Raw genomic sequence first — 14,737 nt, forward strand, 5'->3', positions numbered from 1 at the left:
AACATTAAAATATTGTTTAATACTATAATATACATACTGATTCTGTGAATTAAATTGTCCTTGAAGATATGAGAAGGGACTACAATGAAGAATGATTCTCTAATGTCCAAGATACCCCCATGTTCAAATTTCAGGAAAAAAAAAAGGTCAAATATTTAGTAAGGGCTTGTGTCATAAATGCACTGATATCATAATAAAACAATATATTGATTATAAGATATATGAAATCAACACTCAAAGAACTACTGGTGGAAAAAAAGAATAATTAAAGAATGAACTTTTTCTTCTCTAGAAGTTTGCTTAAAGCATCTCTAACATCTTTGTTTCTCAGAGAGTAAATCAGAGGGTTCAGCATAGGTGTGACTAGGGAATAACACAACGAAGCCAGCTTACTCAGTTCAGGAAATCTGTCAGGGGTGAGATACATGAAGAAAACAGCACCATACAGCACGCTCACGACACCCAGGTGAGAGCTGCAAGTGGAGAAGGCTTTCTTCCTTCCCTCCGAGGATCGTATCTTTAGAACAGTGGACACAATATACATGTAGGAAACAATGATGACTATGACAGTTGGTAGGATAATGATGCTGGATAATGAAAAAGATACTATTTTATGGACAAAAAGATTATTACAAGACAATCTCTGAACTGGTCGAGTATCACAGTAAAAGTGGTCAATGGCTCGAGAAGCACAAAAGGATAAAGTAAATGTCATGCTAGTCTGGAGAACAGAGCTGATACAGCCACAAAAATAAGAGCCTGCCACCAGCTGAGTGCAGAGACGTGTGGACATGTGAACAGAATACAGGAGTGGGTTGCAGATGGCAATGAAACGATCATAAGCCATGGCTGCCAGGAGAAATCCTTCAGCCACAATGAACAGTGCAAAGAGAAAAAGCTGAGCCACACAGCCTGCAAACGAGATGGACTTGCTCTCTGTCCAAAAGTTGCTCATAGCCTTCGGTGCAATAACAGATGAGTAGAAGAGGTCGATGAAGGAGAGGTTGCCTAGGAAGAAATACATTGGTGTGTTCAGCCTAGGATCAGTCATAATGATGGCCATCATCCCAAGGTTTCCTAGAAGGATCATAGCATACACAAGCAGAAAGAGCAGGAAAAGGAGGATATGGAGCTCAGGGCTGATCCTGAAGCCTACAAGGATGAAGTCAGTCATATCTGAGTGATTGCTTGTTTCCCTGTCGCCCATGGAAGAGACCTGATGAGAGGCATAAGGCAAAATAAATAAACTCTTAGGTTGACCTTATGTTATAAATTGCTGATACAGTACAAGGGTCTACAAATCTTTAATAGTTAATATTTAAGCTTAAAAATATTTCAACTTAAACTGGGTTCAACCAGCTAATGTGGACTCTACATCTTATTTTCAATTTTAAAATTTTAAAGTTGATATAGTTCAGCACTTTCATTAAATATGCAATAGTGTCTTTCTCCTAAAATAACTACCATATTTACTATACCACTGATCTATACATTCCTTTAGTACTAAGTACATTAATTTCAATATTGTGAAGCAGTGACAGGAAGTGAGCATAGATAATTTAAGAAATGGTATAGAGGTAGCAATTTACATAGTCTGGGTTTAGAGATACAGTCACCTTAGTATTCATTTCTGAATACTAATTCATTCACTCATTTATTTACAAGAAGTTGAGGCTTAGAGAGTGAATAATTTTAAAACTGTGTTCTTGAAGTCTTTATGGATGCATAAGTTCATATATGTTTATATAGATATGGATGATATAAATATAGATCATTTATAAACATTTATATAAAATGAAGACAGAAGTGACCTTATGGTGAGGGGAAAAACTACTAGCGGGAAGATATAGGGCGAGAGTACTAAAGGGAAAGATCTGAACTTGATCAATGAGATATACATGAAAGTGTCTGCTAAACCAAACACTATGTGTAATGAACATATGCCAATAAAAGTGACTTGATTAATTTTCAGTTACTTAATATGCTTAATTTCCTTTTGTGGGTCTAAAAGCTTTGGATTTTTATTGAAATTTAAATACAACTAAAAGGATGTGCATAGTGGATTGCAAATGAAAAAAGTATAACATTCATTGTAGGAATTTTTTTTCTCTCTCCAATGGACCATACAATCTCATAAAGAAAAAAATCTTTCTTTATTCTCACAGTTCAACACTCTTTAAGAAAAATAAACAGAAGTTTTAAGTGTTATTTGGTAATAGCCACTGAACAAAATATCTATGTGTGAGAGTATGATTACTTTCCACTTGCCCTGCACATGACTTTATATCTATCATTGATTCCTTTGTAAGATATTGCATACTTTGAAGTCTCTATATTAACTATACAACCCACCTTTTGAACTTCATATGGGCAATACTAATTAGAGCTAACAATTATGTGATGTTTTTATGCCAACACTTTATATATGCATTCAAGATAGTTAGTTTAATATATATAGTAATAATAACACACAAATACTGCTGTATTTCCATGTTTCCTGAAAAGGTGTAGAGAACTAACCTTCTTGACATTTTCTAACTAGTGTCAGAGTTATAAATTAAAGCAAAGAAATTTGTCTCTAGCATCTATGCTCCTGATAAGGAATGTTGTATTACCATTAATAAAAACTTCCTGTCTCTTTAATTGATTTTAGCATTATTTCTTATCTTTTATAAAAATTCCTTAATTCTTCAACCTGGGTCAAAACATATTTTTTCAAGCATAGTAGCAATTATTAACATGCATTAACATCAATATTGAATATTTTTCACATAGTAATAGTTCTCCCAGTCCGGGCATGGTGGTGCACACCTTTAGTCCCAGCACTCGGGAAGCAGAGGCAGGTGAATTCTGAGTTCAAGGCTAGCCTGGTCTACAAAGTGAGTTCCAAGACAGCCAGGTCTACACAGAGATACTCTGTCTCGAAAAGCCAAAAAAAAAAAAAAAAAAAAGTTCTCCCAAGATTACAAATAAATGTGGTCAGCATATCATTTGTGTATTGCAAATCAACATGTACTTGTTATATAAATTAAAATAAACTAATAAAGCATGCAGACTCAGGTTCCAACCTGAAAGCTTCAGTTATGTAGTTATGTAGCACAGTATATGCTTTAAGTTAAGATAGACTTCTCCTACTGTCTATTTCAGACCTTGGACATAGTTTCTTATGCAAAATTTCTTTATCATATATAAAGAGAATAAGAATAATATAACCCTAAGTTTGCTTGTGGAAACTAAATGACATACATGCATAAGTCATTTGACTCCATGGCAAAGTCTTCTATTAATGTTATCTATTCTTCTCTTCTCTTCTCTTCTCTATAATTGGCCAATTAACTCATACCCAAACAACCAATTTTAATTTTACTAGAAATTTGTAATATGCATATGGCCTTTTGGGATAAATCACTCTAAGTTGTGGTAAGGAACCAGGTAAAATTTTAAAGTCTAGAGAATGAAGAAATGAATGAGAAATGTGATTATATTATGTCATAAAATCAATGAGTAAAAATAATAACCACTATTCACCAACAGAGTTTTTAATAATAAAATTAAAATATTAACTAAATCTAAAATACTGAAGTAATGAAAGAAAGCTGAACATTCTTTCATTGTAAAAAGCAGATTATCTTTAATATTGCCTAGACCCCAAACCCAAGAATAAATAATATTTATTCTTATCTCATTTCCTCATCATATTTAAATACTAGTGACAAATATCCACTATCCCTTCCATATCAATAGCTTCTTTATAATGAAACTCAGCTTCTTGTTCTCTATGTATTTCTTAGCATTATTCTGAATCTGGTCAATGGTCTTTAGAGTGATTGTAGTACATATTTAGTATATTGGTAATAATTGAGTGGTGATGGGCATGCAAAATCATAGCAATGTTCTATAAATGTGATAGAGATTAACATATAAATATCACCAAATTCACAAGTAGAGCCATTTATATCTTAAGAAAGGAACTCTTTGCTCAGTAGCAACCATGAAGTTAGTCGGTTGATGACTTAGTAGTTGTTAAATCCCAAATACGTTTTACCTTCTATGGTGTGGTGGTTTGTCAGATTCTCTTTTAAGTGAAGCAGTAGACTTCCAAGGTTCTTTCTTTTTGGTGTATTATTTTAGTTCTATGGAGGCTAAACATAAATTTAATTAATGATTCCATAAATTTGTAAGTATTTTAAAACTCTTTTAAGATTAAATAAACCTAATCTTTCAAACATTCATTCATGGTCTGAGTTTCAGAGTCTCCCACAAAAAAAGTATAACCTATACCCATCATTACTCTCCATTTAAAAGCAGTTTTCTGCTTTATTGTTTTATTGAAAAATTATAGTCTTACTCAGGAGAGAGTCAAGATTAACTTTCTGAATGTTGAACTGCTAAAGCTTAAGTGATCTTAGAAGTATAATTTGTAGACACTATAATTTGCAAAGTCAAACTGAAGAACCAACCAGCAGAATATTCTCTGGATATATTCTTAGAGTCTTATATGCTTTAAGGAAGGAAATATGTTACACTGCATATATATGTCCAGGTTATGAGCCATTAGGGACCTCTAATCTACCTAAGCATGAGAAAAAGCTATTCACAAGGGCTTTAGACAGTATATTATAACCTTTATAAATAAGCATAGCATTGAGATTTCCCTCACCCTTCTGAGAGATAGCCCTCTGGGGTTACAAGGAAATACAACTTAATTATGAAGATATCTATGTTCCAAAAATCAAGTAGATGAGGAAAATGGAGAATCTAGATTTTTTAAATCAAAATAAAAATTAACTACATATTGGAGGACATTTCTTTCCTTATGTGAATCTTTGAGATAAGACAAAGTGATCTTTTTCTTTAATTTCTGCACCAAAAAAAAAAGCATTTGCAGTTTGGACTTTTAATTTTTTTTTCAAACAAGGCAATATAGATACTAAAGGGACTATTATTCTTTGTAATATAGCAATAGTCTAATTCCCCCAATTATTTTTAACTATGTTTGTATGACAATATGACACACAGTAGTAAGATGTTGAAATGGACAAGCTCAGCAATACATATAATTTATCAAGTTTTGACTGAACTATGGCTGACTGGACTTAAGTCAGGTTCATTGTTACTTTTTAATATATTTTATTAATTCTTTGATTAATTTCATGCATGTATATAATATATATGGCATATTATCCTCTTACTCCTTCATATAACCCTTTCCATATTATCCCTTAAATTACTCAATTTAATCTCTTTTTATCATAACTCATCAATTCCAATTTTTATTTTCCACATATTCATAGTTTTGTGGCTATTCACTGAAATACGCTTTATCTTCTAGAGCTCACATTAATAAAGAAAAGTGACCCTCCCTCAATAAGAAGTCCTCAACAGATCAGAAATCATAAACTGCTACTCTTCTATATTAGCCACACTTATCTAAAGAAAGACAGAACTGATTAAAAATTCAGCAGCTATTTTGTTAGGCCTGCTTAGCATCATTCTATGAATAAGCCTCATAAGATATCCTTTTATTCAAATATTTTATACAATATATTCTGATGTTTTTCACATTTTTCTACTCCTCCTCAAAACTCTACCTACATAACATATCTTTTATGTTCTCTCTTTCTCTCAAAAAAAAAAAAATGATAGGACCCGAAACACCAAAAAAATTTTTAAAAAGTAAAACTAAAACAAATGAAACCAAAATCAATACACACACACACACACACACACACACACACACACACATAAACATTAGGTTTGTTTTGTGTTGGCCAACTATTCCTGGGTTTGGGGCCTGTTCCAGGAATGTGGTTTATATACCCAGTGACACTTCAACATAGAAAACTAATTTTTCTTTTGCCAGTGGGCATCAATTGCAAATAGCTCCTCAGTTAGGGGTGGGACTTTGTGTCTACAACCTCTTCTTATTGCTAGAATGTTTTTGCCTTGAACCTGTGAAGGTCTTATTTGTTCTGCTAATGGCCAAGATCAATGAAATAATGACAGCACTTGCTGTTTAGGATGTGGGCAAGTGGGACATTTAGTCATTACTAGTAAGAGGGCAAACTGGTACAGCCACTTTGGAAATCAGTGTGACAGATCCTTATAAAGCTGAGACATTTTTTTAAACCATAAGTACTAGATACTATTTACAGAGAGACTAGGAAATTCATATTTATGATTCTTTTATAGTATACTTTTACAAAATACCTCAGTTTTTTATATGACTTTGTTTCTCCAGATAGGTAAAATTAACAAATTTAGCAAAAATATCAGTGTTTTTGTTTGATCTTGTTTTAAAACAAACCATTTTGGAAGTCTGGTGCTGCTTTCTTAGTCTAAAACGAGAACATAATGATAGAGCGATAACACATGATCATTTTACCTTGATAATGGTAAAGTCACATGGCATGCTTCCATTCTGATGAGGTCATCCACTAAGATGGAGGCAAGCCAGTAGTTTCTAGGTCATCAAGCAAAATGGCAGCAAGCCACATGGTACTAGAGGGTGAGTCCATCAGGCATTGTTGTCAAGTGCAGTGTCTTTTCCTGGGATGTTCTATTTTGCCCTTTCTTCCTGCCACAGAGTCAAGTCATTGCCTGACCCAGGGCAATGACTTTGAAGAAAGTTTTAAATAAGCATGCTTTGGGTCTGGAACACTTTGCTAAGCAGCTGCTTTTTGGCTTCTTTTGCCCCATTTTAGGGTGAAGCATGTAACTTCTGGCTACTTTTTGGAATGGTACCTATGTGAGACTTTGCTTGTTCTCTTCATTTGTTTTTCTCTTCATTTTTTTATAATTAAATATTTTATACATACCAATATCGGCCCCTCCTGTCACCCCAGTACCCCCTCATATAGATCCTCCACCCATTCCACTATCCCTTTCTCCTTTGAGAAAGGGGAGACTCCCTCTGGAAGTTAGTCCCTCCCATGACACACCCCCTCCTCTGCACATCAAATCGCTGCAGGGCTAGGAGATTCTGATTGAGGCCAGACAAGGCAGACTATTTTGGAGAACAGAATCCACAGGCAGGTAGGTAACAAACTCAAGGACAGACCCTGCTCAAGTTCTAGGGAGACCTACATGAAGACCATGCTGTTCGTATGCTACATGTGTGCATCCATCCTGTGTTCATTCCTTGGTTGGTGATTCAGGCTCTGGGAACCGCCAAGGGTCCAAGTTAGTTGACTCTGTTGGTCTTCCTGTGGAGTTCCTATCCCCTTCAGGGCCTTCAATCCTTTCCTCAACTCTTCCATAAGAGTCCAAGCTCCATCCAATGTTTGACTTTAGGTATCTGCATATGTTTTAGTCAGCTGCTGAGTAGAGTCTCTCACAGGACAGTTATGCTAGGCTCCTGTCTGCCAGCATAACAAAGTATCATTAGTAATGTGAGGGATTGGTTCTTACTCATGGTATCAGTCTCAATTTAGGGCAGTCATTGTTTGACCATACCCTCCACCTCTGCTCTGTCCCTGTACTTCCTGTAAGCAGGACACATTTTGGGTGGAAAGTTTTGTGGGTAGATTGTTGTCCTCATCCCTCCACTAGGAGTCCTATGTAGCTAGAAGAAGTGGCTTCTGTACCCCCACTACTATAAGTCTCAGCTAGACTTGCCCCAATATGCTCTCTGGGGACTTCACCTATCCCAGTTCTCTGGCAAGTCCTAGAAAGTGCTCCCACCTCTGATTTCCCTAATCTCTCTCTCTCTCTCTCTCTCTCTCTCTCTCTCTCTCTCTCTCTCTCTCTCTCTCTCTCTCTCCCCTCCTCTCCCTACATCTGATCTCCTACCCCTGACTGAGCCCACTCTCCTCCCATGCATTTTCCTCCTTCCATTGATTTCCGATACGTATTTTGTTTCCTCTTCTAAAGAAGAGTCAATAATCCTCCACCTTGTTATTTGGCCTCCTTAGGTCTGTTGATTATAGTGTGATTATCCTGTACTTAATGGCTAATATCCACTTATAAGTGAGTACATACCTTGCATGTCCTTTTGGGTCTGGGTTACCTCACTCAGGATGATATTTTCTAGTTCTACTCATTTGCCTGTAAGATTCATGATGTCCTTGTTTTTAATGGCTGTGTAGTGCTCCATTGTATAAATGAACCACATTTTCTTTATTTCAGTTGAGGGATATCTGGGTTGTTTCCAGTTTCTGGTTATTACAGATAAGGCTGCTATGAACATAGTTGAGCAAATGTCCTTTTGGGGTGGTGAAGTATCTTTTAGCTATATGCCCAGGAGTGGTATAGCTAGTTCTAGAGAAAGAGCTACTCCCAATTTTCTGAGAAATTGCCAAATTGATTTTCCAGAGTGGTTGTACTAGTTTGCACTCCCACTGCCAGAGGAGTGTTCCCCTTTTTCTACAATCTCCCCAGTATGTGCTGTCCCCTGAGTTTTTTATCTTAGCCATTCTGATGAGTGTAAGATGGAATCTCAGGATCATTTACATTTGCATTTCCCTGATGACTAAGGGCATTGAACATTTCTTTAGGTGTTTCTAGGCCATTTGAGATTCCTCTGTTCATAAGTCTATTTATATCTGTACCTCATTTTTAATTGGATTATTTGGATTGTTGGTGCCTAATTTCTTGAGCTCTTTATATATTTTGGATATTAGACTTTTGTCAGTTATAGAATTGGTGAAGATTGTTTCCCAATCTGTAAACTGTTGTCCTTTTAATGGTGTTCTCTGACTTGCAGCAGTTTCATGAGGTTTGTATGTTTATTTCTGGGTCTTTGATCCTATTCCATTGATCAACCTGTTTCCAATATCATATAGTATTTATTACTATTGCTCTGTAGTACATCTTGAAGACAGGGATACTGATACCTCAAGAAGTTCTTTTATTGTTCAGGATTGTTTTAGCTATCCTGGGTTTTTTGCTTTTCCATATGAAATTGAGAATTTTTTTTTTCAAGATTGGAAAAAAAATGTTGGAATTTTGATGGAGATTGCATTGAATCTGTAGAGTGCCTTTGGTAAGAAAGTCAATTTCACTGTTAATTCTACAGATCCATGAGCATGGAAGATCTTTCCAGAGCCGGGCGTGGTGGCGCATGCCTTTAATCCCAGCACTCAGGAGGCAGAGGCAGGCGGATTTCTGAGTTCGAGGCCAGCCTGGTCTACAAAGTGAGTTCCAGGACAGCCAGAGCTATACAGAGAAACCCTGTCTCGAAAAAAACCAAAAAAAAAAGGAAGATCTTTCCATCTTCTGACATTTTCCTCAGTTTCTTTCCTCAGAGACTTGAAGTTCTTTTCATACATACAGGATTTCACTTGCTTGGTTAGAGTTACCTTGAGATATTTTATATTATTTGTGGCTATTGTTAAGGGTATGTCTCTCTAAAGTTTTAGTTCATTTATTGCTTGCATAGAGGAGCACAACTGATTTCTTTGAGTTAATCTGTATCCAGCCACTTTGCTGAAAGTGTTAATCAGGTGTAGGAATTCTCTGATAGAATTTTTGAGGTCACTTACATATATTATCTTATCATCTGTGAATAGCGATACTTTGACTTCAAATGCTATATTGAAAAGATATGGGGAGAGTACACAGCCTTGTCTTATCCCTAATTTTAGTGTAATTGCTTTAAGTTTCTCAACATTTAATTTGATGTTGGCTATTGGCTTGGTGTATATTGTCTTCATTTTGTTTATGTATGTGCCTTTTATCCATGTTCTATCTAAGACTTTTAACATGAAGGGGGTGTTCGATTTTGTCAAAGGCTTTCAACATCTAATAAGATAATCATGTGGTTGTTCTGCATCCCCAGAATAAAGCCTACTTTATCATAGAGGATGATGTCTTTGATGTATTCTTGGATTCTGTTCACTAGTATTTTATTATTTTTGCACCAATGTTCATAGTGGAAATTAGTCTGAAATTCTCATTCTTTATTGAGTCTTTGTGTGTTTTAGGTATCAAGGTGACCGTGACCTTATAGAATGAGTTTGGCAATGTACCTTCTGTTTCTGTTTTGTAGTCTAGTTTGAGGAGTATGTTCATCTTTGAATGTCTTGTAGAATTTTGCACTAAATCCATCTGGCCTGAATTTTGGTTTTGGGTTTTGGGTTTTTTTGTCTTTTGTTTTGTTTTGTTTTGTCTGTGTTTGTTTGTTTGGTTGGTTGGTTGGTTTTGGTTTGCTTTGGTTTGGTTGGGATACTTTTAATGACTTCTTCTATTTTCTTAGGGGTTATAGGACTATTCTGCTACTTTAACTCATCTTGATTTAGCTTTGGTAATTGGTATCTGTCTAGAAAATCATTTGTTTCATTTAGAGTTTCTAATTTTGTGGAGAGCAGTCTTTTGAAGTAAGATCTAATGAGTCTTTGAATTTCCTAAATGTCCATTGTTAGGTCTCCATTTTTGTTTTTGATTTTTGTTTTTGTTTTGTTTTGTGTTTTTAATTTGGGCATGTCTCTCTGCCTTTTAGTTAGTTTGGGTAAGGGATTATCTATCTGGTTGAATTCCTCAAAGAACCAGCTCTTGGCTTTGTTGATTCTTTGTATTGTTTTCTTTGTTTCTAATTGATCGGTTTCAGCCCTGAGTTTGATTATTTCCTGTCATCTACTCCTCCTGGGTGAGTTTGCTTCTTTTTGTTCTAGAGACTTCAGGTGTACATTTAATTTGTTCATGTGAGAACTCTCAAAATTCTTTATGAGGACACTCAGTACTATGAATTTTCCTCTTAGCACTGCTTTCATAGTGTCCCTCAAGTATGGGTATGCTGTGCCCTTATTTTCATCGAATTCTAGAAAGTCTTTCATCTTTTACTTTCTTTCCTGAACCAATGATCATTGAATAGTCATTCAACTTCCATGAGTATGTAGGCTTTCTGTTGTTTCTGTTGTTGAAGTCCAACTTTAATCCATGGTGATCGATAAGATGCATGGGGCAGAGGTATTTCAATATTTTTGTATCTGTTGAAGCTTGCTCTGTGGCTGATTATATGGTCAATAATGGAGAAGGTTCCATGAGGTGCTGAGAATAAAATATACTCTTTTGTGTTTGGATGAAATACTCTATAATATCTGTTAGGTCCCCTTGAAACATAACCTCTGTTAGTTTCCTTATTGCTCTGTGTAGTTTCTATCTCGATGACATATCCATTGGTGAGAATGGGATGTTGAAGTCTTCCACTATTAATGTATACAATTTGATGTGTGATTTAAGCTTTAGTAATGTTTCTTTTGCAAATGTGGGTGCCCTTGCATTTGAGGTATATATGTTCAGAATTGAGATGTCCTCTTGGTGGATTTTTAGTTTGATGAGTATTAAATATCCTTCCCTGTCTCTTTTCATTACTTTTGATGGAAAGTTTATTTTATTAGTTAGAATGGCTACTCCAACTTGTTTCTTAGGTCTGTTTGTTTCGAAAATCCATTTTTCAGCCTTTTATTCTGAGATAATGTCTTTCTTTGTTGCTGAAATGTGTTTCTTGTATACAGCATAATAATGGATTCTGTTTAAACATCCATTCTGTTATCCTGTGTCTTTTTACTGGGGAATTGAGTCTATTAGTATTGAGAGATATTAATCACCAATGGTTATTACTTCCTGTTATTTTTATGTTGATGGTGGCAGTGTGTGTGTATTTGTTTCTCTGCTATTGGTATAGATAATATGAAATTATTTATTTCTTGTGTTTTCTTACGTGTAGTTATTCTCATTGAGTTGAAGTTTTTCTTCTAGTATCCTCTGTAGGGTTGGATTAATGGAAAGGTACCATTTAAGTTCGATTCTGTCATGGAATATTTTGGTTTCTCTATCTATAGGTATAGTAGCCTGGGCTAGTGGGGTTTCTTAGCATCTGCAAGGCATCTATCCAGGCTCTTCTAGCTTCTAGAGTCTCAGTTGAGAAATTGGGTATAATTCTAATTGGTCTGCTTTATATGTTATGTGGCCATTTTCCCTTGCAGCTTCATTCTTTGTTCTGTGGTTTGATTATCATGTGGCAAGAGGATTTTCTTTTCTGATCCAATCTGTTTGTTGTTCTGTAAGCTTCTTATACATTTATATACATCTTTTTTTCCCTTAGGTTAGGGAAATTTTCTTCTATGATTTTGTTGAATATTATTTCTGGACCTTTGAGCTAGGAATCTTCTTCTACTCCTATTATTCTCCTGAATGGTCTTTTTCATAGTGTCCCAAATTTCCTGAATGTTTTGTGACATGAACTTTTTAAATTTTGCATTTTCTTTGACCCATATATTGATTTCTTCTATCATATCTCCTACCCTTAAGATTTTCTCTTCAGTCTCCTGTATTCTATGGTAATGCTTATGTCTGTATTTCCTTTTCTCTTTCTTAGGTTTTCCATCTCCAGGATTGCCTCAGTTTGTGTTTTAATTATTGCTTTTATTTCCCTTTTCAAGACTTAAACAGTTTTATTTATATCCTTCACCTGTTTGATTGTACTTTCCTATATTTTATTTTTATTTGTCTCCTCTTTTAATGCCTCTACCTCTTTGAATGTATTTTCATGTATTTCTTTAAGAGATTTATTCATTCCTTCTTTAAAGGCTTCTATCATCTTTATAAAATTGCATTTAAGACCATTTTCTTGTGCTTCATTTTCATTAGGATAGCCAGGGTTTGCTGTAGTAGGAGAGCTGGGTTCTAGTGGAGGCATATTGCCTTGGGTCTTGTTGATCGTTTTCTTATGCTGACCTTTAGGCATCTGGTTTTCCCTGGTGTTGGCTGGATGATCCTGATGAAAGCAGCACCTCTCAGGAAGAGTGTTGATCTGTGGGACAAACAATGGAGGTAAGAGTACCTGATTTGGCTGCTATGCTTCAAGTGGCACTTGCAGGGGATTGATGGGACAATGTTCTAAGCTGGTAGTTCTTAGGGTCTCAAAAGGTCTCCATAGGCAAACAGAACACTCTTGGGGTCCCACAAGGCTTCTTGGGACAGGGCTAGATAATGGTGCTCAGGAGACTGCATGCAACTCACCTCTTAAGTCTTTGTCTGGGAAGAACCTGACTAGAATGCCTCGAAGTCTTACACGGAGGACACTCTTGGGGTCCCACAAGTCTCCCGAGGACTAAAGAGCCAGCCCAGAGTGAGAAAATGGGTTTCAGGAGCCATGTACAACTCACCTCTGCAGGTTGTGTTCCAGGAGGACCCTACTGGGAAAGGATTAGTGGGGGAAGTTTCCAAGTTGATTAGTCTTGGGGACTCCGAAGGCTTCCATGGGGGCTATGATGCTCTTGGAGCCCCACAAGTCTCCTCAGGACCTAAGAACATTCCCTTCATTCTTTACCCATTCCTCCCACCCCCCCACCCCTTTATTTTGGTGATAATTCAGTTTTTTAAAAAACTTTCTTTCAAGCTCTAATTTTTTTTCTCATCTAGATAGGTGGAAATAAAGAACTGACTCTTAAGATCTGACATCTGACCTTTCCATAGGTAGTATGCATGCAGATGCATGCATGCATACACACACAAGACAAATGACATAAAAAATTAAATGTTGAGCAACTAAAGGTCTTAAATAAAAATTAACAAATTATCTTCAAATCTGTAGTAAATTTAAATTATTCTTTTGAAGAAATTTGAATGAGAGTTTCTATTGTCTGCTTCTTAATCACACCAGAATCATAGTAAACAACACTGTCAACAGTTTTGGAGATCAAGAATTCTTATTGTTTATCCAGGTCAGTTAAGTAGATGTTACCATGTGTTCTGGCTGGTTTTATGTATAACTTGATACATGTTGGAGTTATCATCAAGAAAGGAGCATCAGTTGGGGAAATGCTTCCATGAGATTCAGCTGTGGAGCATTTTCTCAGTTGGTGATCAAGGCCGGAGGGCCCATTGTGGGTGGTGCCATCCCTAGTCTGGTAGTCTTGAGTCCTATAAGAGACCAAGCTGGCTTCTGCATCAGCTCCTGCTTCCTGACCTGCTTGAGTTCCAGTTCTGACTTCCTTTGGAGATGAACAGCAATGTGAAAGTATAAGCTGAATAAACCCTTTTCTCCAACTTGTGTCTTGGTCATGATATTTGTGCAGGAATAGAAACCCTGATTAAGACACCATGACAGCAAGAAAGCAAACTCATATTATTTTTTCCTGTAAAGCTTACAGATGAGTAAATACTCTGACTACAGGGCAACATAATAATTTCCCAATTTTATTATTTGTGCTGAATTATTTTTACTGCAACAAAATGCATTAATACAGTAATAAGCACAGCAGAAATAACTCAGAAACTATATATCCTTATCACAGTCCCTACTTCCTCCTCTCCTTCCAGTCTGATGCTTACAATTCTTTTCTCCCATTGTTCCTTCCCTTATCCTCAGAGCCCCCCTTGGGTACTACCCCACCCAGGAACATCTAGTCCCTGCAGGACTAAGGCACATCCTCTCCCACTGAGACCCAACTAGGCAGTCCAGGTAGGAGGAAGGGGATCCAATGGCAAGAACAGAGACCAAGACAACCCCTGTTTCTCATTAGGAGTCCCACATGAAAACCAAGCTGCAATTTGCTACAAACATGTGAAGGACCTACATCTAGCCCATGGGGATAGGAGTGAGTGAGTTGGAAGGGTCAAGGACACCACAAGAAGACCTACAGAGTCATCTAACCTGGGCCCATGGGGCTCACAGAGGCTTGGCCACCAACCAAGGAGCATGTAAAGAGGAAGGCAATGGTATTCACTTCCTGGAGGACAAAGCCAAGAATGAGTGTTGCTCTTCCATTAGTAAAAGACTATGAACTAACCAGTA

The 14,737-nt window shown here is 36.4% G+C and overlaps 1 protein-coding gene across 1 annotated transcript; it reads right to left on the reverse strand.

The window, feature by feature from the left end:
• Positions 1–265: 265 nt before the first annotated feature.
• LOC110304054 (olfactory receptor 9K2) lies at positions 266–1,207 on the reverse strand. The gene has a single exon (XM_021175308.2). The coding sequence runs from the start codon at positions 1,205–1,207 to the stop codon at positions 266–268; it is 942 nt and encodes a 313-aa protein (XP_021030967.2).
• Between the last annotated feature and the right edge of the window lie 13,530 nt (positions 1,208–14,737).

This window comes from Mus caroli, unplaced genomic scaffold, assembly GCF_978045245.1.
Source record: "Mus caroli unplaced genomic scaffold, Mus_caroli_1 scaffold_9, whole genome shotgun sequence".
NCBI lineage: Eukaryota > Metazoa > Chordata > Mammalia > Rodentia > Muridae > Mus > Mus caroli.